The sequence below is a fragment of the Pezoporus wallicus genome, unplaced genomic scaffold (assembly GCF_028554395.1).
Source record: "Pezoporus wallicus isolate ANWC-B61680 ecotype Strahan unplaced genomic scaffold, APGP_CSIRO_Pwel_v1 contig_11646, whole genome shotgun sequence".
Taxonomy (NCBI): Eukaryota; Metazoa; Chordata; class Aves; order Psittaciformes; family Psittacidae; genus Pezoporus; species Pezoporus wallicus.
The window spans coordinates 475,206-498,457 of NW_026642060.1; the positions used below are offsets into that span (position 1 = coordinate 475,206).

General features: G+C 55.0%; 1 protein-coding gene across 1 annotated transcript; it reads left to right on the forward strand.

The window, feature by feature from the left end:
• Window positions 1-1,970: 1,970 nt before the first annotated feature.
• Window positions 1,971-18,983, forward strand: TAFA3 (TAFA chemokine like family member 3). Its single transcript, XM_057426883.1, has 6 exons — window positions 1,971-2,071; window positions 8,845-8,929; window positions 9,186-9,301; window positions 15,215-15,364; window positions 16,260-16,384; window positions 18,556-18,983. Exons 2-6 carry the CDS (start codon window positions 8,916-8,918, stop codon window positions 18,565-18,567), a joined length of 417 nt encoding a protein of 138 aa, XP_057282866.1. The 5' UTR covers window positions 1,971-2,071; window positions 8,845-8,915; the 3' UTR covers window positions 18,568-18,983.
• Window positions 18,984-23,252: the final 4,269 nt, after the last annotated feature.

The window sequence follows — 23,252 nt, forward strand, 5'->3', positions numbered from 1 at the left end:
CATGGGTGTTGAAGAGCCCCCGCCAGCAGAGAGGGATGCTGGAGGCTGCTGCTGTACTGTTGAACAAGAAGTCAGCAGGAGAAGGCATTACTGTGGTCTTCCAGCCAGATTTGAATGAAATCAGTTTTACCAAAGTCTTAATTCTTCCTCTGCATTGAAATGCTATGATCTAGAAAGCAGCAAGTTTGTGTTTCTGTACCATTGCATCAATAAAGAGCTTTATTTTTGTAGGCTTCTTTATTGAATAATCTGGCCTCATTTAATTGGAATTTGGCTGGTGTGAAAGGTACTTTTGATTGCATTTGCTCTTCATTTCCGTGAAACTTTGTGATCTGAAAACTAATATGTTTGTATTTATTTATCATAGCAATCGAGACCTGAATTGGCAGAGTCTCCATCAAGTTACCTGACAAATAGAAACAGCAGATTGAATTTAGTTTCATATTGATTTTTGCCATTATTATTAAAACCCTCTGCTCTGGAGGAGGACCTGCTTGTATTTCCTCAACATCTTATTGCTGGGGGTTGGGTTAATCTTGTAGAGCCGTTTCCCTTTTCTTTTTTGAGCAACCAAATCTAATTAATTGCAATTTAACATGTGAAGATCTTGGCTCTATAAAGGGGAGGAAAAGCCTCAGCTGCCTTAGATAAAACAGCAAAGAAACCTATTCTTATCATGGGCCTCTTAAAGCTGGGGTGCTTTCCTCTGGCTCCCTGTGGGTGTTTTAGGGTGATGACAGAAGATGTCAAGTTTGTGGGTCCCCCAGGAGCTGGTGATCACCTGGGGCATCTCCATCCACCCTGGCTCTCTGCTTTCACCAGCACTAATTGGTTTTACTGATCTGAACTGAGGATGCTCTAAATCAAACCAAGATTAGAGAGGGACAAGTCTAGGCTTCTGCTGTGGATACACCAAGGGAGAGGCACCTTCCCCAGTTTTCATCACTAAGATGCGATGGGGGGGTTCTACAAACTGGGTGTCTGGTGATGCCAGCCCAAATGTGGCACTTTGCTGGGCTTTTGAGCAGAGCCAGGAGAGGGGATGGATGAAAGTGTCTGTGATCTCATGGAAAGAAAACGGCTGGGATGTTTGCAACCTGCCCACCCATGGTTTATCTGAAGAGCTGCCATTGATCTGTAACTCAGATTGGTCTTGGAAATCGCTCGGTGCTTCTGGCTGAGCTGTGGCTTGAAAGGTCCAGGGGTAAACTGTGAGCTGGCTTCAAAAACCAAAGGCTTCATTAGTACACAAATGGTTTTAAAGCAGAGAAAACGAGTTGGGTGTAATTCAGCTGTGTCTGGGCTGTGGGACTGACTCCTGGCAACAACTGTTGGGAAAAATCAGCCCTTGCTTTTGCTGTTTGCTGGGAGAGCTGTGAGAGCAGTCAATTAGAGCCCGGGGTGTCCCGGGAGGACTGCAGGGCCAGCACAGTTATCCCGGGTTGGGCTTGGGGTCCCCGTGCCAGGTCCTGCAGGTACCAGGTCGGTACCGGCACATGAGCGGGTCTTGTCTCCTGTAAAGTTCCGGGTTTGGTGGGTGATGCTGAAGCCAGGCTCCGGGTTTAAGAAGCGGGGCTGGCAATCGGTCTGCCTGTCTTCTGTCTGTCCTCGCACCGTACAGTACCATTCGCTGCCCGCCGGGCCCATCACACCTTGTTTTGGGGCGGAAAATGGTTTCTTCATGTAAATGAGCTCTGCCCGGTCCTCCCCCCGTCCTACGTTAATGAACGCCGGGGCTAATCGGGGCGGAGCAGCGCCCTCCCGGGAGGGACCGACGGCGGGGCGGGCTGGTGCGGAGCCGGGTGGCAGCCCGGGATCACGGTGCGGGTCCCGAGGGCGGCGGCAGGCGGCGCTGCGCCCCTTCGTGCGGGCACCGGCACCGCACCGGGGCCGCTCCGCTCCGCTCCGCGCCCGCCCAGCCCCGAGCACTGCCGGTGCCGCCGCCGCCCGGCGATGCCAGCGGCCCCCGGCCGCAGCGGCCCGCGGACGCGGCGCTGACCCGACCCGGCGGAACGGGCGGACGGCGGCCATGGGCAGCGGCGACCCCAGCCCGCACGGACGGCACAGGCAGGTACGGAAAGTTCGGGGTGGGACGGGACGGTGACCCCCGGAGCCGAGCGCGGCGCAGCGGCGAGCGCCTGCGGGGCTCCACGCTCCTGCCCGGTGCCGGTCCCAGGGAAGGCGCCGCGCCCGTCCCGCTGGGGCAGGGCCGTTACCGAGCGGGCACCGAGGCTGAGCCGGGGCACGGGGAGCTGGGAGCTCGGCGGCACCGGGGTTCGGCGGCGGGGTGCGCTCCCAGCCCGGCCGCCGCTCGGGTGCAGCGGGTTTGGGTTCTCTTTCCCCTCCGGGGCGGTCGGTGCGAGGCTCCCCGAGCTCCTCGGCGGCTCGGTGCGGGGCTAGGGTGGGTCTTCGCGGTAAGTTTCTCCCTGCGGGCTCCTGCTGAGCTCGGTTACCGGTGATGCCGTAAGAAGTGGCGATCTCCGGCCCCTGCCCGGCCCTTGGCAGGGGGCACAGCCCGCAGAGGGGGTGCTCGCCCCGGCCTGGATCTGGCTGGGGGCTGCTGCTGGGGGCGAGCTCTGGCCGAGGCCACGATCCTGCCGCCCCCTCGAAGCTGCTTCTGCAGAGATCCCGGGTGACTGCAGCCAAAAATGCTTCTTCACCCTGGAAGGGGAAACCGAGACCAACCGTTTCCTGCCTTCGGTGCAAGCTGTCCCCTGCAGCCGAAGCTTCGGGCAGGACGGATGGGTTGTGGGCTTCAGTCTTCCTCTACCTCGTTTCTCTCTGTTGTAACTCCTTCAGCGGTGGGGCTTGCTTGGCTGGAGCAAAGTGGGGGTGCTGGATGGGGAGCAGCTCTCATGGGCTGGGTGTCCCCCTCACGTGCAAGGGGATGCTTGGTGGCCCAGAGGAGAGGGTGATCTGTACCGGTCCCATTCTGGAGACAGGCAGGAGTGGATCCATGCTGTGGCGTTGGGCAGGGAGCAGGAGTCTCCTCCTCCTGCCGGTTAGCGCTCCCTTTTGATGCAGTGTGAGTGAGGCTTGGGGGGCTACTCAGTGTGCAGGTCCCCTTGTCCTGTGAGAACTCATCTGTGCTGGGGCACCCACACCCCAGCAAAGAGCCCGCTCAGGTGAGATGCTGAAAGCCCAGGGGAAGCAATCTGAGCTGTCAAGCCCTCTGCTTTCCTCCCCTGAGAAGACTGAGCTGCTGTTGACCTTGGGTTTCGACACCCCTGAGGAGCAGCCATGCTCTGCCAGGGAGGTTCCTGGCACTGATGAGTCTGAGGTTCGAGCTGTCAAAGGCAGCGGGGTGGTGGGATTCACCGAGCGAGGGAGCCGGAACAGGGCCATGCCAGGCTGGAATTAGAGCTAAAAACTCTCCTGCTCACCTTGGCTGGGAAGGAAATGCTGCAGACGCTTGAGGAATAAGCAAGGAGATGGAAATAAATCACAGAGGAGAGTGCAAAAGAGCACACTTGGGGGGAAGGAGCCCTCTGTGTTTCTGTGTGCTCCCTGGTCTCCTCTTTGCCCTGGAGGGCACCTGCCTCGTGCTGCCCTCACTAAAACATCTGTGGGGCTGGACTGCTCTAAGTGCACCCAAGTAAGAGCTGAAAGGACTCCGCTCAACCTAGAGCTCTTGGGCTTGGGTCAGGCTCCCCTGCTGGTTTTCCTCTGGGGAGGAGCAGCGCAGTGTTTGGGGAGCACAGAGTATGGGAGGGTGCAGGAATCACTGCATGAAGCTCTCATCAGTGCAGGTCCAAGGGGGGATGCAGCCTCCTAGGTGCTGTCCCAGAGCTATGGCTGTTGTAGCTCTGACTCCCCAGCTTTACCTGTAACTGAGCATCCTCAGCACTGCAGAGGGAGCAGGGTTTGGCCAATCTCCTGCCCTGCACTAGGAGCCCGAAGCAGTGGATGTGGAGGTGGCTGCTGCAGTTGTGCTCAGGGGATGGCAGCATCTTGCTGACCAGGCTCCCCAGGGACACCCCAGCCCTGCAGCTTGTTCTCAGGATGGGCAGCAGCAGTGTCTCAGAGATCCTGGGCCGAAACCTCACAGCCTGTGCGTGTCTGAGCACTTCCTCATCAGCCCGGGGTGGAGGATCCAGCTTTTAGATGATTTTCCAGCCTTTTGGAGAAGGGAGATGCTCTCTGCCAGCCCTTCCCTGCTGCTTTTGCCTTCTCTTTGGCTGCTGGAGACAGAACCACACCGGAGCCTGTGCTGTTCCTTCCCTGGGGACTGTGGAGGTGTCTCCTTGCTTGTCAGGATCTTTCAGGGAGGCATCAGCTTCTCGGGAGACTCAGCAGCCTCTCTGTGCCGCGAGCATCGCCTCTTGTGCAGCTCATGGAGCTGTGCCTCGGGGTGAGGGAAGGACCCCTTTCCTCTGGGCAGTGCCCGTGGGCACAGGACAGAGCGGTCTGGGGGCCCAGCCCTCCCTCTTGTATGAGGGGGGTTCATCTTGGCCACGAGTGTCATGAGGTTTGCAGGCAGCCGTGCGCAGGGTGGTCAGGGGCTGGGTGTGCAGCCTGTCCCCTGCTCCTTCACTTTGGGGTGTTTGCTGAGACTTCTTGCTTCAGGGAAGCAGTAAAATAACCTCTCCCCTTTCAGCGTGCATTGTGACATCTCCAACATGTGGGAAGGTTTCTGTGCCTCAGCTTCCCTCCCCACTACGCCTGGGCTCCAGGGCACCATAGAGCCCTGGGTTGTGCTCTGTGGGTCAAAGCCTGCACCTCTCGCACTAAATGAAGCGACCCAACTCCAAGAAGTGCTGAAATAGCAGGAGTATGAAAATAGCTTCTGGCAAAGTGGCAGGAGTACAGGGCCAGATGTGCACAAAGGTTGACAGCGCAGGAGCTGCGGCGGGGAGGGCTTGTGTCACTTGGCATAGGAAACCAGCCGCTGTGCTGGCCTCCCCCATCTCTCTCTGCTTCTCTTTTTGGGTGGAACATTTTAGTGCTCACTGTAATCATCCAGCTCCCATGGACCATTGCAAACAATGCTCCAGACTGGCAGGACTTGGAGCATAATCTGGCCTGACAGAAAGTCCCTCATTAGCACTGCGGGTGCCGGCTGCGTTCCAGCCGAGCTGCGATGGCACCGTCCTGGCTGCGGGGTCACAGCTCTACCTGGGGCCTCAATGAAGGAGGAGGAGAAAGCCTCCAGCTCCTGTGACTAAAAGAGGGGCTGGGTGCTGGGAGGGCTGCTCCTGGTGTGTCTCTGTGCTGGGGAACCTCTATGAGGCTCACATGCAGGTGATGGCCCATGTCTATGTGTGCCCATGGGGAGGGACGTGGGCCCATGCAGAGGAGCAGTCATCTCTTGCCATGCTGGTTAGGACTGCAGTTTATCTTCTGAGTGATTTAGGCCCTGTGGGGTTACTTCAGGTTCCAGCGCAGACCCAAAAGGTGGAAATTACCTACAAAATGTTAACGGAAAATTCCACAAAACTCCAAACAGAACGCGATGGAATAGAGGATCCTGATATTTTCAATCAAAATTAAGTGCTTTGATGTGCCAGAACGCCACTCTTCATTTCAGAATGACATTCCAGCACGTCAGACCAAACATTTGCAGCTGGAGTCTCACAACGGTGGAGGTTGATAACTGTCAAAACAGCAATTTCTGTGGAGCTCTGTTTTCTGATGGGAGGTTGTGCTGGAGTGGGAGCGCTGAGTGCCTGTGCCAGCGTGGATCCGGGTGAGGAGCATCCCTCCCGTGGCACCTCCTGGCCCCGTGCTCCTCATTACCCCGGGTGCTGTCCCCAGCCGCCGGCTCGGCTCCCGCTCGGCGCAGCAGCTTCCCTTGAGCACGGCGTGGACACCGTGGCTGCATTCTTGATAGCGCCGTGATTTATTCATGCTTCCTTGGCTCGAGCAAACAGCTCAGCCCTTCTGAGCTAAACATAGGCTGTGCTGGGAGTGCAGCCCTGTCCCGGGTGGGATGAAGGCAGCCAGTGGGCTGCTTGCTTTCTGGTCCTGCCGAGGGATTTGGGGATTGATGGCTCCTGGAGGCACCCCTTCTAGTGTGAGGCATCCCTGCCCATGGCAGGGGGTTTGGATCTAGGTAGTCTTAAGGTGCTTTCCAACCCTAACCGTTCTGTGGCTCATTCTATGATTCTGGAGAATTCAGTGATCCGGAGGGTCCCATGGGAAGGAGCTGGGCTCTTCCAGAGCGGCTCTGGGTGGGCTGTGGGGGCTCAGTGCTCATGCCTGGAAGTGTGGCTGTGCTCCCTGTATGCCTTATGTAGAGGGGGAGCTGGAGCAGCAGCTGGGAGACCGGGATGTCAGATGTGAGCTGAGCTCCCATGGGACCTGGCCGCTCTGCTGGAAGCTGCACGGGATGTGTGTTGGCATCCAATGCTCCCTGCTGCAAACAATGCAGAAAGCTGGTGCCAGCACCGTGTCTGCTGTCCTTGCATCGGGGCTGCCAGCTGTGCCCCTTCGTGCAGCAGGACAGATGTGGGCTGTGGCACATGTCCCTGGCTCCGCTGGTCTAGCGTGGCAGGGGGGATTGCGCTGTGCAGGGGGGCATCGTGCCGCGGTGCTGAGCACTGATGCACACAGCGCCCCTGGGTTTCAGTGAGGGGCTGAGCAGCTCTGAGAGCTCTTTACTTTCCCATAGAGGGATTAGCATGCTTTCTAAGCTGCCATCAGTACACAATGGGCTGTGGCATCTCTGAAGGGACTCCAGCAGCGCAGGCTCTTGTGTGAGATTCCCCCTCTGAGGAAGGCCACATTCCGGGAATTGCCTAAATACAGCTTTACACGGGGGAGTTGGCACGGTGTCATTGCATCAACTCTCGCCTGCTTCAAGGAGTGCTGGTTTCCTTGCACATGAAGCCCTCTCGGCTTCATTCTGCTGATGCACAGAGGGCTGGGGCTGTGTGGGGTGTAGCCTGAGAGAGGGTCGTGCTGGAGCGGGGTCAGTCCCTTGTCACCTTGTCACCGGTGGGCAGGGATGGAGCCGGGTGAACGGGATGCCTGCGTGTCCATATCCTCCCCAGCCATGCTCTGCTCCTGGCCATGCCGACTGTTCCATAGCATTAATGAAGAGTGTTTGCTTCCATCTACGTTCTTTCCTAGCATAAATCCTGTGGGTTTGGTAAGACACCTTTCCCCCTTTCTCTCTTTTATTGGTTGGTTGGGTTTTTTTTCCTGGTCAAATGTCAATATTTTTGATGCATTTTTCTATCTCTCCTCCCCTCTCCCAGCTGGGAGAATCAAAATGAAAAATCTCACTTGAAATCAGCATTTTGGAACAAAACATTTTTTATTTCAAAATGCCAGTTTAAACCAGAACAATTCGCTTTGAAATGCTTCAAAACAAGAAATGCCCTTTTACCACTTCAAATCACTTGGTTTTGATTAAAAACGTCAGCGTTTCCTGTTCTGGTCCTTCATTATGAGCCTCTTTCACTGTCTCAGCCTGGGCCAGAGCAGATAGAAATTGAGGAGATGGTTGGAAATTCCAGATTTATCCTCCCAACAGCCTGGTGCCTGCCGGGAATCCCACACTGCCCTCGCTGCCTGCATTGATGCTGGTGGGTAGAGGTTAAAGCCATTCCCCTTGGCCTGTCCCTACATCCCTTGTCCCAAGCCCCTCTCCAGCTTTCCTGCAGCCCCTTCAGGCACTGGAGCTGCTCTCAGGTCTCCCCTTCAGGAGCCTTCTCTTGTCCAGGCTGCCCCAGCCCAGCTCTCTCAGCCTGGCTCCAGAGCAGAGGTGCTGGCAGCACTCCTGAACCTCGGTGTCACTTGTCTTTATGGCCTCTTGTTAATAAATTGTGCTCCAGCACTGCAGTTTTATGGGGGGCACGGTTACCTGCCCTGGACCCAGTCAGATCTCAGCAGGAGATAAGGGAGGCTGGGAGGCTGTCACTTCACTAGGCAGATGCTGAGCAGAGATGCTGCTCCCGAAGCTGTTACTGCTCATGCTGCTGCCTGCAGGGCCCCAGAGCCGTTCCCACCTGCAGGGCTGTCGCTGATAAACAGTGCAGGGAGCGTATTTAAAGCAGTCAACAGTAAAATACCAAGTCTTTGGGGTTTTACATTTTCCCTTAATGGCTCCAGATGATGTAAATCTCGGCTCCTTCCCAGCACATCCTCTGTGGCTTGGGAGGGGGTCACTGGGGACCAGGCATGCTCAGAGGTAGTGGTTGCAGCTCTGTGTCTGTGTGGTTTTATGAGCTTTGAAGTTATTACTGACAGGAGAAGCAGCCCCAGATGAAGGTGTTGTGCTGGGACACGGGGTATGGGTCCTGGTGCCACCCAGACATCAGCTCCCCAGCTCCTTGGTTCCTCGTGTGGTGCCAAGCAGGATGGTTGCTGAGCTCTGGGACACCCACTGTGGTCACTGCATCCATCTGTCTGCTGATGAGTGGTTTGCATGAGGACCAGACCTCAGGTGTCACTGCAAGGGACCTCAGTGACACCAGGACAAAGACGGTGTCACACATGGAAAAGGCGATACCTGGAATGACTCACTGTTGATTTAGTCTGGCTCTTCCCACACACCCTGAGTCTGCTTTTAGTGTCTGTGATCTGTATTCATAATGTACTATGTCGATTTTCTGTCATTGATATATATTGACAGCACGATTTTGCACTGTCAGCAGTGAAATTCAAGAGCAACGACTCTGAAGCAGATGGAGCTGCACAGTTCAAAGGTGGTGAGCAGGGTTATGGGCTGAGCTCCCAGGAAGGTTTTGGTGTGTGCAATGGGCCTGTGTGTGCACATGAGCTGATACAGGGCCAGCCAAGCCCTGGGGCATCCCCAGCCATTCCCATTGCACACAGTGGTTCACACTCCCCACACACTTCCAGCAGGTATCACCACCCCATTTCTCTTTCTCCTTTCAGATGCACTGATGTCTGCCCCTTGCAGAGACCTGACCCACGCTGGGTTGGCAGATGTGCAGGTGATGCTGTGAATGCCCAGTAAAAGGTAACTATTGCTCATCTGTGCTGCTGCTGGTTCATTTCTTAGTGTCCCTCTGCCATGGCCGTGCTGCTGTAGAAGCCCAAGCCCATCCAGGGGTGATGGGTGAGCCCTGGGTGTGTGTCCTGCAGCCAGGTCCCTGTGGTTGTGGGTGCTTGGGGCTGCAGCGTTGCATGCAGCAGCCTCGGTGAGTGGGGGCTGCACCTCCCAACTCTCCTCAGCCCCAACCCTTCCCTCGTGCATCTCTTCTTGGTTTTGGTAGAATGAGTGAGAGAGACCTCCAGAGCCTGAGCAAATGGGTTTTCGTGCTCACTCTCTGCCTTACCACGCTGTGGGGAAGACTGACGCTGGCCTCCACCCATCACAGAAGCCATTCAGGTAGGGGAAGCGACGTCCTGGCTGTGTGCATCATGTGAAGTCTGAGGCCCATCTATGTATTTAGGTCATTATCGAGGTAATTCGTGATCTGTGGGCAGGGAGATGTGAATTTTCCCTCTTAGATAAGGCGCAGTGAATGTCACAAACTCTCCGCTTTAGGCTTTCCTTAGAAATACAGATTTTCAGCCATCTGGTTTTAAAGATCACTTCGAAACATGGGACAGGTAAAAACTGATGTAGAACTGAAAGCCTTGCTGGAAAAGGTAGCCTTTACTCTGGGTGTGAATCTGTCTTTCCCAACGGTGGTCTCTGGACCCTGCTCTGTGTGTCTGGAATGCTGTTCTGTGTGGTGGATGGGGTTTTTGGAGGGGTTACATGAGCCCCCGTTTGCAGTGTGTGTTTTGAGACGGGAAACAGCTGAGAAGCCGTGCTCAGCCCTTTGTGCCAGAGCTGGAGCCTTGATGGGCCTCAGCAGGGGGTGGAGTTGGTGGTCCAGGGCTGAGTTCCTCTGCTTGAGTGCACGGTGGGAGGATGGAGTGGATGCAGCAATGCAGTATGGAGCAATCCTGGGCAATGCTGCCTGCCTCTTGGGCCTTTGCTTGCAGACGAAGGTGTCAAAGGGTTAATGTGCAATTCCTGCTGCCCCTGCCTGACCCACACCAAACCCTGTCCCAGTTCTCTCATTTTTGCCTGGCAGTTAAAGCAGTTCTAATCTTATAATCCCCATCCTCACTGCTTAAAACCAAAACGTACCTTCCCAAACGCCTCCCTCAGCCAGGCAGTCAGCAGGTACCTGCCTTCCCCTCCTGCTAACCTGCAGCGGGGGTGTGAGGAGATAAAAACTCCTCAGTGGTTTCTAGAAGGACTTTTTGGCACCCAGTGTGCCCAGTCTGGGGCCGCAGAGCCCTGCTCCATCCCTGCAGGGGCCATGTGCAGGGAGATGCTGCTTTAGGGAAGAGTCAGACCTGGCATGGATAAAAGCTGCAGCTCACCTTGGATTAAAGTTCAGATGCCCCAGTGCACTCGTGGGATGTGAATGATGGAGAAATCTCACTCCATACGTGAGGACATGGGCTCGTGTGTTCCCGTGCGCACAGGCAGAGCTGGGGGTTCTTCGCTCGCTCATCCACAGTGACCAAATCTGCATTTCCATGGGCTCAAACCAGGAATTCTTCAGCTGCCTGATGTGTTTTTCTGTTGTCTGCCCTGTGCTTTTGGTTCATCTGGGACAGGTTTTGGTAAAGGAATGCACTTTCATAGAATCCCCTTTCATAGAGGGGCTTTGGACAAGGGCCTCTAGGGACAGGACAAGGGGGAATGGCTTTAACCTGCCAGAGCAGAGACTGAGATGAGATCTCAGGAAGAAGTTCTTTAAGGTCCCTTCCAACTCAAACCATTCCAGGATTCTATGAGGATTCCCTCACACTTGAAGTCGTGTTGGTTCCTCCATCGTGTGCAGCCTTTACCTCACTAGGGAATACTTTTCTAAGCCATCTTCCCCAGATGAGGCAGGAGCTGTGCAGGGGGAGGCAGGCTGTGTATTGGGAGCTGTATCCCCTGACCACAGTGGTCCATACAGTGGCAAAGCATTGCAGCTGTTCTCCACGCAGCCCAGGCGTTTCCAAGTGTGAAGGGATGGGATTTGAGCAGTTCATAGATGTGCACACGTTCAAACATGCGAGGGAAGGGGACAGAGCATGACGTGGAGTCTTGAGGTGACAAGGTAGTAGACGATCCCAACTGACACGCAGTGGTAATGAGCAATAAAAACAAGCCTGCTTTTTCTCCAAACCTCTCTTAAATCTGCATTTAGGGCAGCAGTGAGTTTAAGACTTGAATTATTTAGTGAATATTAGTAGAGTTGTCATGGGGCGTGAGGCATGGATCACTCGTGCTGCTGGTGCCCAGGTTGGATGCTCAGGGCTGTGCTGCCCTCTGAGCAGAGCCCACTGGGGACTGGACCCTCTGCTTGTCCCTGCTGTGCTGCTGAGCCCCCCTTGGGACATCTGGATGCCTTGAATGGCATTGCAGTACCCAGAAGGAAGGGGTTTGGCACAGAGGGTTTGCCCATCACCTGATGGTTACACGCATTCAACTTCTCTTCAGTTTACGACTCCCCACCAGCAAGTGCAGTGATACTTTACCCTGAACCTGTGGAGCTCTGCCCACACCTCCCTGAGACACACAAAACGTGTCCTTTCACAATATACCATAAAAAAAACCAGGTTCTGCTGCTCACTTAAAGGTCAGCCAGAATAGGACAGCACTTTTGTTTTACTCGCATGCGGGGTTCAGAAGCCCTGTGCTCTTACGATGCTTTTATGGCTCCGTGAGATCAGATTCTTTTTAAGAAGGGTTCCAGTGGGGAAATACCAGTTGAATGGGAGGGACAAGCGTGCCAGAAGCTCTGGATCTTATCCCAGGCTCCCTGGGGGTTTCCTGCTCTTGGCTTGAAACACACCATCCATCCGACTTGCATTTTGAGTCCTATCCGGCTTGAAGGTTCCTGCTGCTCAGCGAAAGGAGCAGCAGCTGCAGCTGGAGGAGCCCATCACTTGCCCTGCACTGCTTTCTGCTTGCTCTTCCCAGCTGTGTGATATGGAAGCCAGCATGGCAGGAGCCCTGGGCACGGGCTGCTCATCTCTGCATGAGGAAACGCAGAGCCTCTTGCTGACATCCTGGGAATCTCCGTATTTGATGCGGAGGGATTCATGTGTATCCATCCGGTTACAGCCCTCCAAGTTCAAAGCAAGGTTGGATGGGGCTTGGAGCAAACTGCTCTAGTGGAAGGGGTCCCTGCTGCATGAGCTTTAAGGTCCCTTCCAACCCAAACCAGGTTGTGACTCTATGAAACTCCTGCGCTTGCTCTGGTGTCAGTTGGTGGCGCTGGTGTTTGGTGGGGTTGAGGAGCAGAGAAGTGAGTGAATCTGGTGTGCAGGGCACTGGGATGTTTGACACCAGCAGGGTGGCTCTTCTGCTCCCCATGGGGATGTCCCTCCTGCCCAAAGGCAGCCTGCAGCTCCATGGGCAGCAGTCACTTGCGAAGAAGATGCCCCATACCCTGTGGCTGTGCCTAAGGCTGTGGCTGCTGACTGGAGGGCTCTGTGCAGGAGGGAAATGCCCAGGACAGGTTTCCAACACGGATGTGTCCTAGGGCAGGATGCCCACAGGACCTTCAAGCAGATGAAAGTACTTCATAGATGTGGAGAGGCCATGGAGGTCCTGGGGGTGCATGCTGCTGCCCCAGCGTTGCCAGCAGCAGAGCCCGTGCTGCAGGGCTGACCTGCATCCCTGACACAGCCCGTGAGCAGTGAGAGCATCTCTCCTCTGCCGTGGGTTTTGCCTTCCCTGCATGGTGTGCCCTGCACAAGGCACAAGCTGGAGATGGGCCATGTCCATCTGTCCTGGTGGGAGCATCTTGTGTGTGCCTGCACACCCCCAGTCTGCTGCGTTCCTTGGTGCTGCTGCAGGGACGCAGCGGGTGTGGAGCAGGATGGGCTCTGATGGTGCTGTGCTCTGCCAGCTGCAGGAAAGGCAGATTTCTCTTTATCTCCATGCTGCACCTTTTTGAGCAAATGGAAAGGGCTCTGGCACGTTGGCAAACTCCCTCTGCACGCTTGGAAGGAGCCGTTCCTCAGCTCTGCATCACCCTCCCTCGGCTGAGCCCTCTTGAATTAGCTGAAAAGGAGAAGCCCAAGAGCAGAAGTGAGGGGGAGCAGAGGGGTCGGTGGCCCTTCCTTTTGGGAAGAGCTCTGCTGATGAAGCTTTGTGGAGGAGCTCCTGCAGAAGCGAGTCAAAAGCACAACGGCATGTGAAGCTCAAGGGTATAAAATCCCCTGTTGGAGGGGTGTGCAGGGTGGGTGAGTGACTCCTCGTGGTCCTGCACCAGAGCGTGGTGGGGATGTGGGTTCATCGCCAGCCAAAGCCAAGGACCTCTGCTCGGTGCTCGGCTCCTTTGAAAAAGCCTAATAATGATAAAACCAGGGCAAAACATTCATGTTTGTTCTGTAATGAGTTGCTTTCCCTCTCACTTTCACCAGAGCCTATCCTTTCTGCATTAAAGAAGAATAGAAATAATCATTAAAGCTGAATTATGGTGGCATTTAGAAGGGAGGATAAAATCTATGGCCAGAGATGCTACTAGGAAATATCTCCAGGATAGGTAATTGTGTAATTATTACGGGTGGAAATGAGAGTGATGGTTCATTAAAAGAAAATGACCATGAAATAATAGAGGCAAATTAAAGCCATGGTAACTGCGTGGCCCATCCTGCCCATGTGCCGGCGGGTGCAGGGCACGGGGGTGTGTGGTTCCCTGACGCAGTGGGCTGTGAGGGATGAGCTGCGGTGTCACTGCCCATGTTCATGTTAGAATGTGGTTGTTCTGCCTGGCAATGAGCGTCTGCCGTGGCCCCGGGCTGGTGGCATCGCAGGAGAGCAAATCCTGGCATGGTTCCTTGCATCCTGCCCTTTCATCTCCCGGTTGGTGCTCAGCACTGGGAGCAGGAAAGGGACAAGCGCTGCTTTGGCTAGAAATCCATGTGGCCGTGCCTGCTTGACACGAGCCAGGAGGCGGCCCTTGGATCAGTGTTTTCCTCTGGGAACGTGAAAATGCAGCTGCCGGGCAGAGGGATTCCCCCAGCGCCTGGAGACAGATCCCATTTCCTAAGCTTTCACTCGAGGAGGTGAAGTGGCTGCTTTCCAGAAGGGAGACGGGAGATGTCCGGGTGAGCACGGTTCCTACCCGGGGCCACTAACCCTGCTTTAGGGTGCTGAGGGTGGATGGGCACCCCTGCAGGCCCCTCCGGCTGTGGCTGGGGATGAAGCAGAGCTGGGAGCTGAGGCTGGATGGGCAGGGTTGGAGCAACTGCCAGAGCTTGTGGGTCCCTGCACCAGCAGCAGCACCCACTCTGCTCCCCAGTGCCCTGCGTGTCCTGCTTGCACCCCTATCCCAGCCCTATCCTCCTGCGGCTGCTGGGGGTGGATGGGGCTGTGGGTGCGGAGCAGCCAGGTCTGATGTCCCGATGCTCCTGTCTGCAGGCGTTTGGGGATGGCAGGCTGCAGACACGCAGCTTCCCCATCCTCCTCGCAGCCTGGGCTCCTGCTCGCTGCAGAAACAAAAGCCTGCTCCCAGCAACCCAGAGGTTGTCTCTAACCCTCCCTCCTGTGCTCATTAATCAGGACCTGGAGGGATCACCCACTCTCAGGTCATGGGAATGAGCCTATTCAGCCCTGTTTGGGTAATGTGCCTTGTGCTTGTGTGAGCGAAAGTCATTGATTTGTGATGCTAACAAGCTTCTAAACCCAGATCCCAGAGGTGATAAGCCAACACATTGGTTTTCTTTCTTCCTTAATATTTTAATGGCACTGGGAAGGGGAGCAGCAGGGCAGCCTGGGTTTCTGATGAACACTGACATTTCTGTTGCTGCAGGGCAGAAACGCATCCTGGTCCTCCCTCCTCCAGCCGGAGGGTGGGCTGTGATGGTGAGACAAGGAGCATTGGTTTTAGCTGGGGTTGGAGGTGGTGGTACCCTGAAGCCAAAGGCAGCACACCACTTCGTTCCCTCTTGTAGCGAAGTGTGCGGCTCATTCTCAGCTGCACTTAACTAATTGCTTATTCATTTGAATCAAGCTCTGGGCTTGGCTGTGGCAAGAGGCTGGGCAGGACAGGCGTGGGGGCTGCGAGGACGAGCTCAAACACCGGAGGTCTGGAGCAGGACCAGTGCTTCTCCCTAAGGGTGGGCTGGAGCGATGCTGGGCCGAGCTGGGTGTGTGTCATCAGCATCCCTGGGTGACCGCTGGAGGCTGGGACAGCTCTGAAGTGCCTGGGTCCCACCGGGGCAGGGAGCAGGGGGTGTGCTGGGGGCTCTAGGGCACTGCCCCAGCTGACAGGGGCTGTTTCTCCTCCCGCAGTGCACGTAGAGCCCGGCACATGCGAGGTCATTGCAGCTCACAGGTGCTGCAACAAGAACAAGATCGAGGAGCGCTCCCAGACGGTGAAATGCTCCTGCTTCCCGGGCCAGGTGGCAGGGACGACACGGGCAGCTCCCTCCTGTGTGGATGGTGAGTACGAGATGGTGATGGCCAGGTCCTGTGCCATCTCTGGCTGCACCTTCCCCATCGGTTAGGCTGGTGTGGGGTTTCTGTGCCCTTGGGATTAACAGCAGAGAGCTGCCTGGGGCTCCTGCAGTGGAGAATGGGGGAAAAGGGAGCGTTCTGGGGACACTCTTCATTGATGTGGCTGCGTTACCCACTCCATGCAGCCCCAGGCTGCGTGCCATGGGGGGGATATGGTGCTCCAGTGGTTCGAGCTCCTCTGGTGCATCACTGCGCCGGGTCCTGGCACTGCAGCATTGATCCCTGCTTGTCTGCTCATCACACTGCTGCAGCCAGCAGCAGGGATATCACTCCAGCCTTGCAGCACCATCACCTGTGAGGAGCAATAAGCAAAGCTCAAACCATGTGTATTCTATTCAGTGGCATCACTGAAGAGCTGCAGCCTCTGCCAGCACATTATCGATTCACCTGACAGCAGTGTCCTGAGTGTGGTTGTGTATGGCATCAGAAAATGCCTGGATGAATTGTGAGGGGAGGGTTTTGTTGTCCCAAGCAGCCTGTGTGTTCTTGTTCCCAAATGTAAGAGAGCCTCCTCTAGTTACCCATGTTGGAGGTGGAGGTTTCAAGAGCCTAACAGAGCAGTGTGGTAGTAGGCAGTCCCTTTGCCTCCGTAAGTGAAGCCTGAAGTGGGTTATTGCACAGCACTGCTCTCCTTGCTCTTGCTGGGAGTCAGGGCTTGTCCTTAGGCTTCTTACCTAGAGTAGTGAGAGAACAGAGTGTTTGAGTGGCTGATGAAGCAGCTGGACCAAGTGAAGCGATGACTTCAGCAGGGTCACTGCAAACACAGGGCTGGCACCCCCCGTGCCCCTCACCCCTGGCACTGACACCCTTCTCCCCACAGCCTCCATCGTGCTGCAGAAGTGGTGGTGCCAGATGGAGCCCTGCCTCGACGGCGAGGAGTGCAAGGTGCTGCCCGACCTCTCAGGCTGGAGCTGCAGTAGCGGCAACAAAGTGAAGACAACCAAGGTACGTCCCCTGCAGGGGCTGGGGGGAGCCGGGCTCTGCTTTCCCTAAACCTGGGGTAAGCAAAACCCAGGAAAGCATCCCCAAAGAGTGCGCAGGGGAAGGGGAGAGCTCTGGCTTCTCCAGGGCCTGCGCTGGAGAAGTTGTGGGGAGTTTGTTATGGATGCACTGAAGCAGAGCAGAGAGGCTGGGCTGGGCACTTGTCACCGGGGCTGGAGGGGCTGGTGGAGGTAGCACGAACCCCAGGCGGGTCCCACAGCTTTGCTGATCAAGAACTCATCATAGAGCCATAGAATGGTTTGTGTGGGAAGGGACCACAAAGCTACCAACCCCTGCCACTGGCAGGGACCCCTTCCATAGAGCAGCTTGCTCCAAGCCCCTGTGTCCAACCTGGCCTTGAACACTGCCAGGGATGGGGCAGCCACAGCTTCTCTGGGCACCCTGTGCCAGCGCCTCAGCACCCTCACAGGGAAGAGCTTCTGCCTAAGAGCTCAGCTCAGCCTCCCCTCTGGCAGGTTAAAGCCATTCCCCTTGACCTGTCCTTATGTGCCCTTGTGGGCCAGATTTCTCCCGTGGAGAGGCTCAGTGAGGAGGGGTTTACACCCTCAGCCCATAGGCAGACAAGCTGGGATGTTTCTATACCAGCCCAGGGCTGCTGGTCCATCCTGGCCGCTCCCCAGCATCTCCCCATTGCTCCGGGGTAGCTGGCTGCTCATCCCAGCCCTGTGGCACTGCCCTGAACCCATCTTCACTCCCCCATCTGAGGCAATCATCTGTGACAACGCTACGTGATTATTATTTTCATGGCTTGCTGAATGCCCCAAAGAACAAGGTGTAATTAAAATTTTATCAGACTCATTAGTAATTACATATATGCCGTGATTAATCAGCTGCGTAATTTTGCAATCATTGTTCATACTGTTGACTTATACCTTTTATTATTCCTTATGCTTTGCTTTTTCTCACCCCGCATCCCCTGCTATAAAATTATCGTAGTAAGTGATGTTGGGTTTCGTTTCATTATTGCTATTGCTGTTGTGCACAGAAAGCACTTTCACGCTCAAGTGTTTTTATAGACATCCAAGGCGATTGCTCTGGCCCTGGGCATCCAGCACTGACCAGCAGCTGCACTGTTACACGTAGTTCATTGTCTTTTTCCCATCTTAGAATTTGGGGGTTTTCCCTCAGCTGCTTATTTAGCCCAAAGCCTTTGTGGTCCTGGCCTCTTGGTTGGGACCATTCCCACCTGCAGGGTCCCAGAGCATCTGTTCTCCCTCCTTGTCCAGCAGCCCTATCTCCATGGCCATCCTCCCAGCACTCAGTTGGGTCCCTTGCCCTGCCCTAGTGCCCTGCCCCGGTGCCCTGCCCCAGTGCAGTGGTGGTCTGGAAATGGAGACCTATGTTTTTGGAAGGCCTTTGGAGAGTTTGGGTACTCCGTTGGGTGCTGTGCTGAGGAGGTTGGATGTGTCACTCCCAGTCCCCTCTGCAGACAGACCCCTGCGGAAGCTGCAGCCAGAGCACGGGGTTTACCAATGATCCATAAGCTGAAATTTGGAATGAATGAAAGAATAAATCACATTTTCATCCCCTAAGGCTGCTCACTGACAAATTGTGGGTGGGAGAATCATAGAACTGAATCTCAGGGTGGTTTGGGTTGGAAGGGACCTTAAATCTCCTCCAGTCCCAAACCACTGCCATGGGCAGGGACCCCTTCCACTAGAGCAGCTTGCTCCAAGCCCCTGTGTCCAACCTGGCCTTGAACACTGCCAGGGATGGGGCAGCCACAGCTTCTCTGGGCACCCTGTGCCAGCGCCTCAGCACCCTCACAGGGAAGAGCTTCTGCCTAAGAGCTCATCTCAGTCTCCCCTCTGGCAGGTTCAAGCCATTCCCCTTGGCCTGTCCCTACATCCCTTGTCCCAAGCCCCTCTCCAGCTTTCCTGCAGCCCCTTCAGGCACTGGAGCTGCTCTCAGGTCTCCCCTTCAGGAGCCTTCTCTTCTCCAGGCTGCCCCAGCCCAGCTCTCTCAGCCTGGCTCCAGAGCAGAGCTGCTCCAGCCCTCGCAGCATCTCCATGGCCTCCTCTGGACTTGCTTGAGCAGGTCCCTATCGCCTGCTGCAAACAGCTCAACTGTTTCCATCAGCAGGCTCCTGCCTCTCTGCTCTCCTGTGCCCGCAGGTCACACGATAGCCTCTGAGCCCTCAGCAGCAGCTAACCAGCCTTGGTGCAGGTCCCCGGTGCTCTGCAGAGCCGTGAGCAGCAGGATGTGACCCATGGAGGCAGGATGCTCCAGGATTGCCGTCCTGCATCTGCTGGTGGGACCCTGCCAGGTACCGCATCAGAAGTCCACTGAGTCCTAGTTTCCCAACAGGCTGCGAGTATGGGACCCCAGTGCATCTGCAAGACTTGTGTCACTCCATGGTCCCTTCCTCTCCCGTGGACACAATCACCAACCAAGAAACGGGCTCATTTTCCTATCCTCTTAGCTAAAATACTGCAAACATGTAAGAGCTGTTGACAGTAGAAAGACAGACAGACAGCAGGCCCCCATAACGGGCTTTACTCTGAAATAGCTGAAATCATTGCTGAGTCGCCTTTCCCCCTCTCCCAAGATGCTGAATGAGGTTGCCTTCAGGAATTGGGAAGTCAATGGCTGTGTGACATCCTGTCCCTCCTGGCTGCTGGGTGCCCAGGAGCAGGCGCTGAGCTCTGCCCTCATCTCAAGTTGGGGTGTGCTGAGCCCTGGAGCACGGTGCTTTCCTCACCTCCTGCCTGCTGTGACCATGCATGGTGGATGTGGCGGTGGGGCTGGGGGGGGTCCGGCACCCCATCATCCGCTGGAGACGGTGAAATGTCTCCATGAGCATGCTGCTGGGTACCCCTTCCTCGGGAACTGCATTAATGGGGCCGGGACTTTAACACACCCTGCAAGTCCCAGGCACCGAATTACTGCTTGTGTTTGCAATTGAGTTTCAGATTCATGTGCAGGGAAGCCCACTCCTGTGTGCAGGGCTGGGGGTGCCTGACACCCTGCAGATGCCTCAGAGCCCCACACTGATCCAGGGTTTGTTGTGTTAATTCCAATTGTACCATCTCCTGCCTCTGAGCTCATGCCCTTCTGCAGGACTCCCCATTTCCCCTGCTGTGGCAGCTCGAGGGGGTGATGATGGGAGCTCCATGCTCCCAACATCCGCAGGGCTGCGGACTCCAGGGGACACGATGGCTCCGGAGGGGCCAGGGGTTGGTGCCTGCCATTGGCGGGACTCCTCATGTAGATGCTTTTGTAACAGGAGATGTGATACCTGCTCCAGATGGGATGTAAATACCAGACTGTGAAATAATAAACGCATTTTAATCTCTGCAGAGCACCTTTTCATTCAGCAGCAAAGGGAGCGCTTCCCTTGCCGACCGGATCCAAGGCGGAGCGGCTGGGGCTCCAATCCCAAGCAGCTCATGCAGCGGTGGCCACTGTCATTACTCATGCAAATGTCGAATCCTGTGGCTCAATAAAATCTTTTGGCTGTGACTTACACTCTCTAATTACACATTGCATTAAAAAGGCATCCTCCTGCATTTAGCTGCGCCACAGAGGGACGATGCTCAGCGGGCTGATTTTCATCTCCATTTCCCTGACGTTGCCTCCGGGGTGAGTCTGCTCCTGTCTCTCCATTTCTGCACGCTGAGATCTGACCAGCATCAACCTCCTCTGGCTCCGTTAGGCAGCTGCTCATGTGCTGCCAGCCCTCTTGTCCTGTCGTGGGTTACCCAGCAAAGGGCTTCTGTGTCTTGCCAAGGGTTCGGATCCATTTTTGGGTTATTACCCATTGCACTGGCTGGAATGGTTTGAGGAGCAGCAGAGGGCAAATCCTCACAGAGGAGCTGGCTGCTGCCCATGTGCGTGGGGCCATCAAGCTCTCCATCAAAGGAGCCTGGGCCACAAGTTATCAGGAGAAGGAACGCATGGCAGGAGCCTCCTTCCCTGGGGAAAACAGACTGAGATGGACTAAAGATACAGATAAATCCAGCATCAGCTTTCTGCACCTCTCCTGATGCAGAGCCGTATCTGGTGGGAGATCTTATCAGTTCAAAACAGCAAACCCAGGGAGGAAAAATACTAACAAATTCAGAGCAGTTGGCAAGAGATTCCTCAGCGCTGATAAACAGAGGATGTGCCCTTCCAGAGAGGAAAGGCAGGACTTGTCCTGAAGGTGGGCAGCGCTTGAGAGGAGGGGGACAGGACGGGACAACTTGTGCCTCCATCCAGGCCAGGGTGTGGAGCGAGGGCCAGGGCTGCTGGGCTGGAACAAACAGCTCCTTTACAGTGATGATCACAGCGTGAAGGATTTACCCCCTCCAGACCTGATCCCTGTTAGCGCAGGCAATGGCAGGGCTGGCAGCAAGTGAGCTCTGGTTAAACACCTTCTTCCCCTCCGATATCGACTGCAGCCTATGTGCTTGAGGGAGAGCTGGCTCTGGAGGAGAGCTGAAGGCCTGTTCTGACAAGCAAAGGCTAATTAGCTCATAGCGGTCCTACAGCAGTTCGTGTGCATTAATGTCTCCAGGATGCTTTGCTGAGAGCTTCCCCTATCCTGTCCCTTTTCCTCTGCGCACTGGTTCCTACGGCTGTAATGCGATGTCCCAGCAGATGCTACCTCTCCCCAGGACCAGTCTCTGTTTGTGCCATCCATCCCAAAGAGCCCCAGCTATAAAATGCAGAGTGGAAGCCTTATTCCTGATAACAAACACTGTGCTGCTGCTGGGAGAATCCTGCTTGGCTAAGCGTATTTGCAGTCGTAATGCGAAGGATCCCCTCGGCAGAAGTGTAGAGCTTGACACCGACACTGGTATAAAAACACTCTATTGTCTGCATAATAGCCACTCTTAACACTGATTTTTCATGTACATGGTTTAGTGAGGAAATAGCCCCTTGGTGTCTCTGCGTGCTGACCCTGCCTGTTGTACACTGCTACCATGCTATCAGAGTACACAAATGTAGAAAATCACTGCTCCTCCCCAGCGGGTAAATGCTTCTCAGAGGCAAGTGCTGTAGCCTGCGGTAGTGCTGCCTTTATCTCCTGCCTCCTGGGAGCAACCAGGGAAGGATGCTCCTGCCCCAGCTCCCAGCACTCTTCCCTTGCACTCTCTTTCTGTATTTTCAAGGCTTTCCTTTGGCCAAACAGGCAGAAAACGTTTCCAGCAGGAGCATTAAGCCAAGGAAGAGGGTGATGGAGATGGGAACATCCTTGTGCTTGTGGCTGCCAATGCCTGCCCCTGTGGCAAGGACTGCATGATGCTTTGTGTCTTTGCTCTCTCAGTGGGACAATGCTGCCTCAGACCCCCTGTTTTCACCTGGGGCTATGTTGCTGGTCCCTGCAGGCCCAAGGAGCCTTAAGGAGGCTCAGAGACCTCAAGACTGTGGGCCTGGAGCAGCACCATGCCCAAATCCCCCTAAGCTTGCCCTTGGCACATCAGTGCAGCATCCGATGTGGAGCTTGAACAGCCAAGATTTGGTAGTTACTGAAGGGGCAATTAGAAGAAACTGTCACAGTTAAGGTACTTTCAACATCATCTCCCTGGGTATTATAATTACACCCCATTCAATTAGTCTTTGGGGGGGGGGGGAGCCTTTTGTACTAAGGTTTGGTGGAGAATTATTCAAGAGTGAATGAAAAGACAAGGATTCCATTTTACTTCACAATAATAAAGGCATAATGTATAAAATACCCCCAAATTACAAGCTGACTAAATTTAATGCTGTGCTAGGAGGTGAAATGAAAGGTAAAATGAAACCTTTTGAGTGGCTATGATGTGCACTACAAGGGGGGGGGGGGGGGGGGTGTTATCTGGGAAATAAAATGAAACATAATTAACCACCCTGTATTATGCTGAAAGATGGCAAATTGAAATGGGAGACAAAATCGGGCCAAATTGCAGAGCAGGCTCATTGATTTCTGCTTTATAAATCAGCGCTACCTGTCAGCAGTAACGTAAAGGAGTTCCCTAGCAGGAGCTTACCGAGGGATGCTGCTGGCGGGGACCTCACCTGGTCCGAGCCAGGAGGGACATGCACACACCTGCACTGTGTGTCACCAGGGAAGAAGCTGATGTCTTCAAGAGCCAGGTCCTCGGTGCTGCTTTCTCTCACCGCCCTTTGTGCCTCCTGCCAGCGCTGCTCCTCATCATCACGCTGGCATCTTGCCTTCAGAGGCCCCTTGCACTGGTGAGTTGAACAGCCCACTTTAGGGCTGGAGGAACGTTTCCTTTCCCTGGCTTTATGTTTCCTCCTCTCAGACTTAATTGGCTCCTTTCCCCTGTAGCAGGAAGAGGCAGAGGTAACCTCTGCCACCTCCATCCTACTGCTGTCTCTCAGCTTGCTCCTCTCTGGCCACTTGGTTTATTGCTGCTTTTACAATGAATTCAAACAAGGACAAGACAAGAGTTTCTCTTTCCCAGAAGCAGCAAAACTTTCCCTAGAATTACCTCAGCTATGGGAAAAAAATCACCACTCAGCTCCCATGCTGTTCTTAGGAATGCAGAACACCAAAGCTGGCTTCTCAGAGAAGCAGCTCTTGCCCAGGGAGTGTGATTCAAATAGTGGAAAGTGGCACATGTGTGTTCTCTATTCTTCTTTAGCTCAGTACTTCTGTATGTTGCCAGCAGCTTTCACTAAGAAACTCTTTAGGTTTTCCTTTCTCTCTGGCATGCTCCTGAGTAGATATGTTCCTGCTTGACAGAGGGGGCTGCAGGGGGGTGAAGTGAATGGCTCCAGTGTTCACACACGTTCCCCCTTCCCACCAAGAAGAATTCAGAGCCTTGGCTGCTGCTGAGCCCAGCTGCCAGGATATGGGGACACTGGGCTGTGAGCATCTTCCCCA

Coding starts and splice junctions, on each gene's coding strand:
- TAFA3 (XM_057426883.1), top strand. Junction 9,302..15,214: donor CCATCACAGAAGCCATTCAG/GTAGGGGAAGCG, acceptor CTCCTCCCGCAG/TGCACGTAGAGCCCGGCACA. Junction 15,365..16,259: donor AGCTCCCTCCTGTGTGGATG/GTGAGTACGAGA, acceptor TTCTCCCCACAG/CCTCCATCGTGCTGCAGAAG.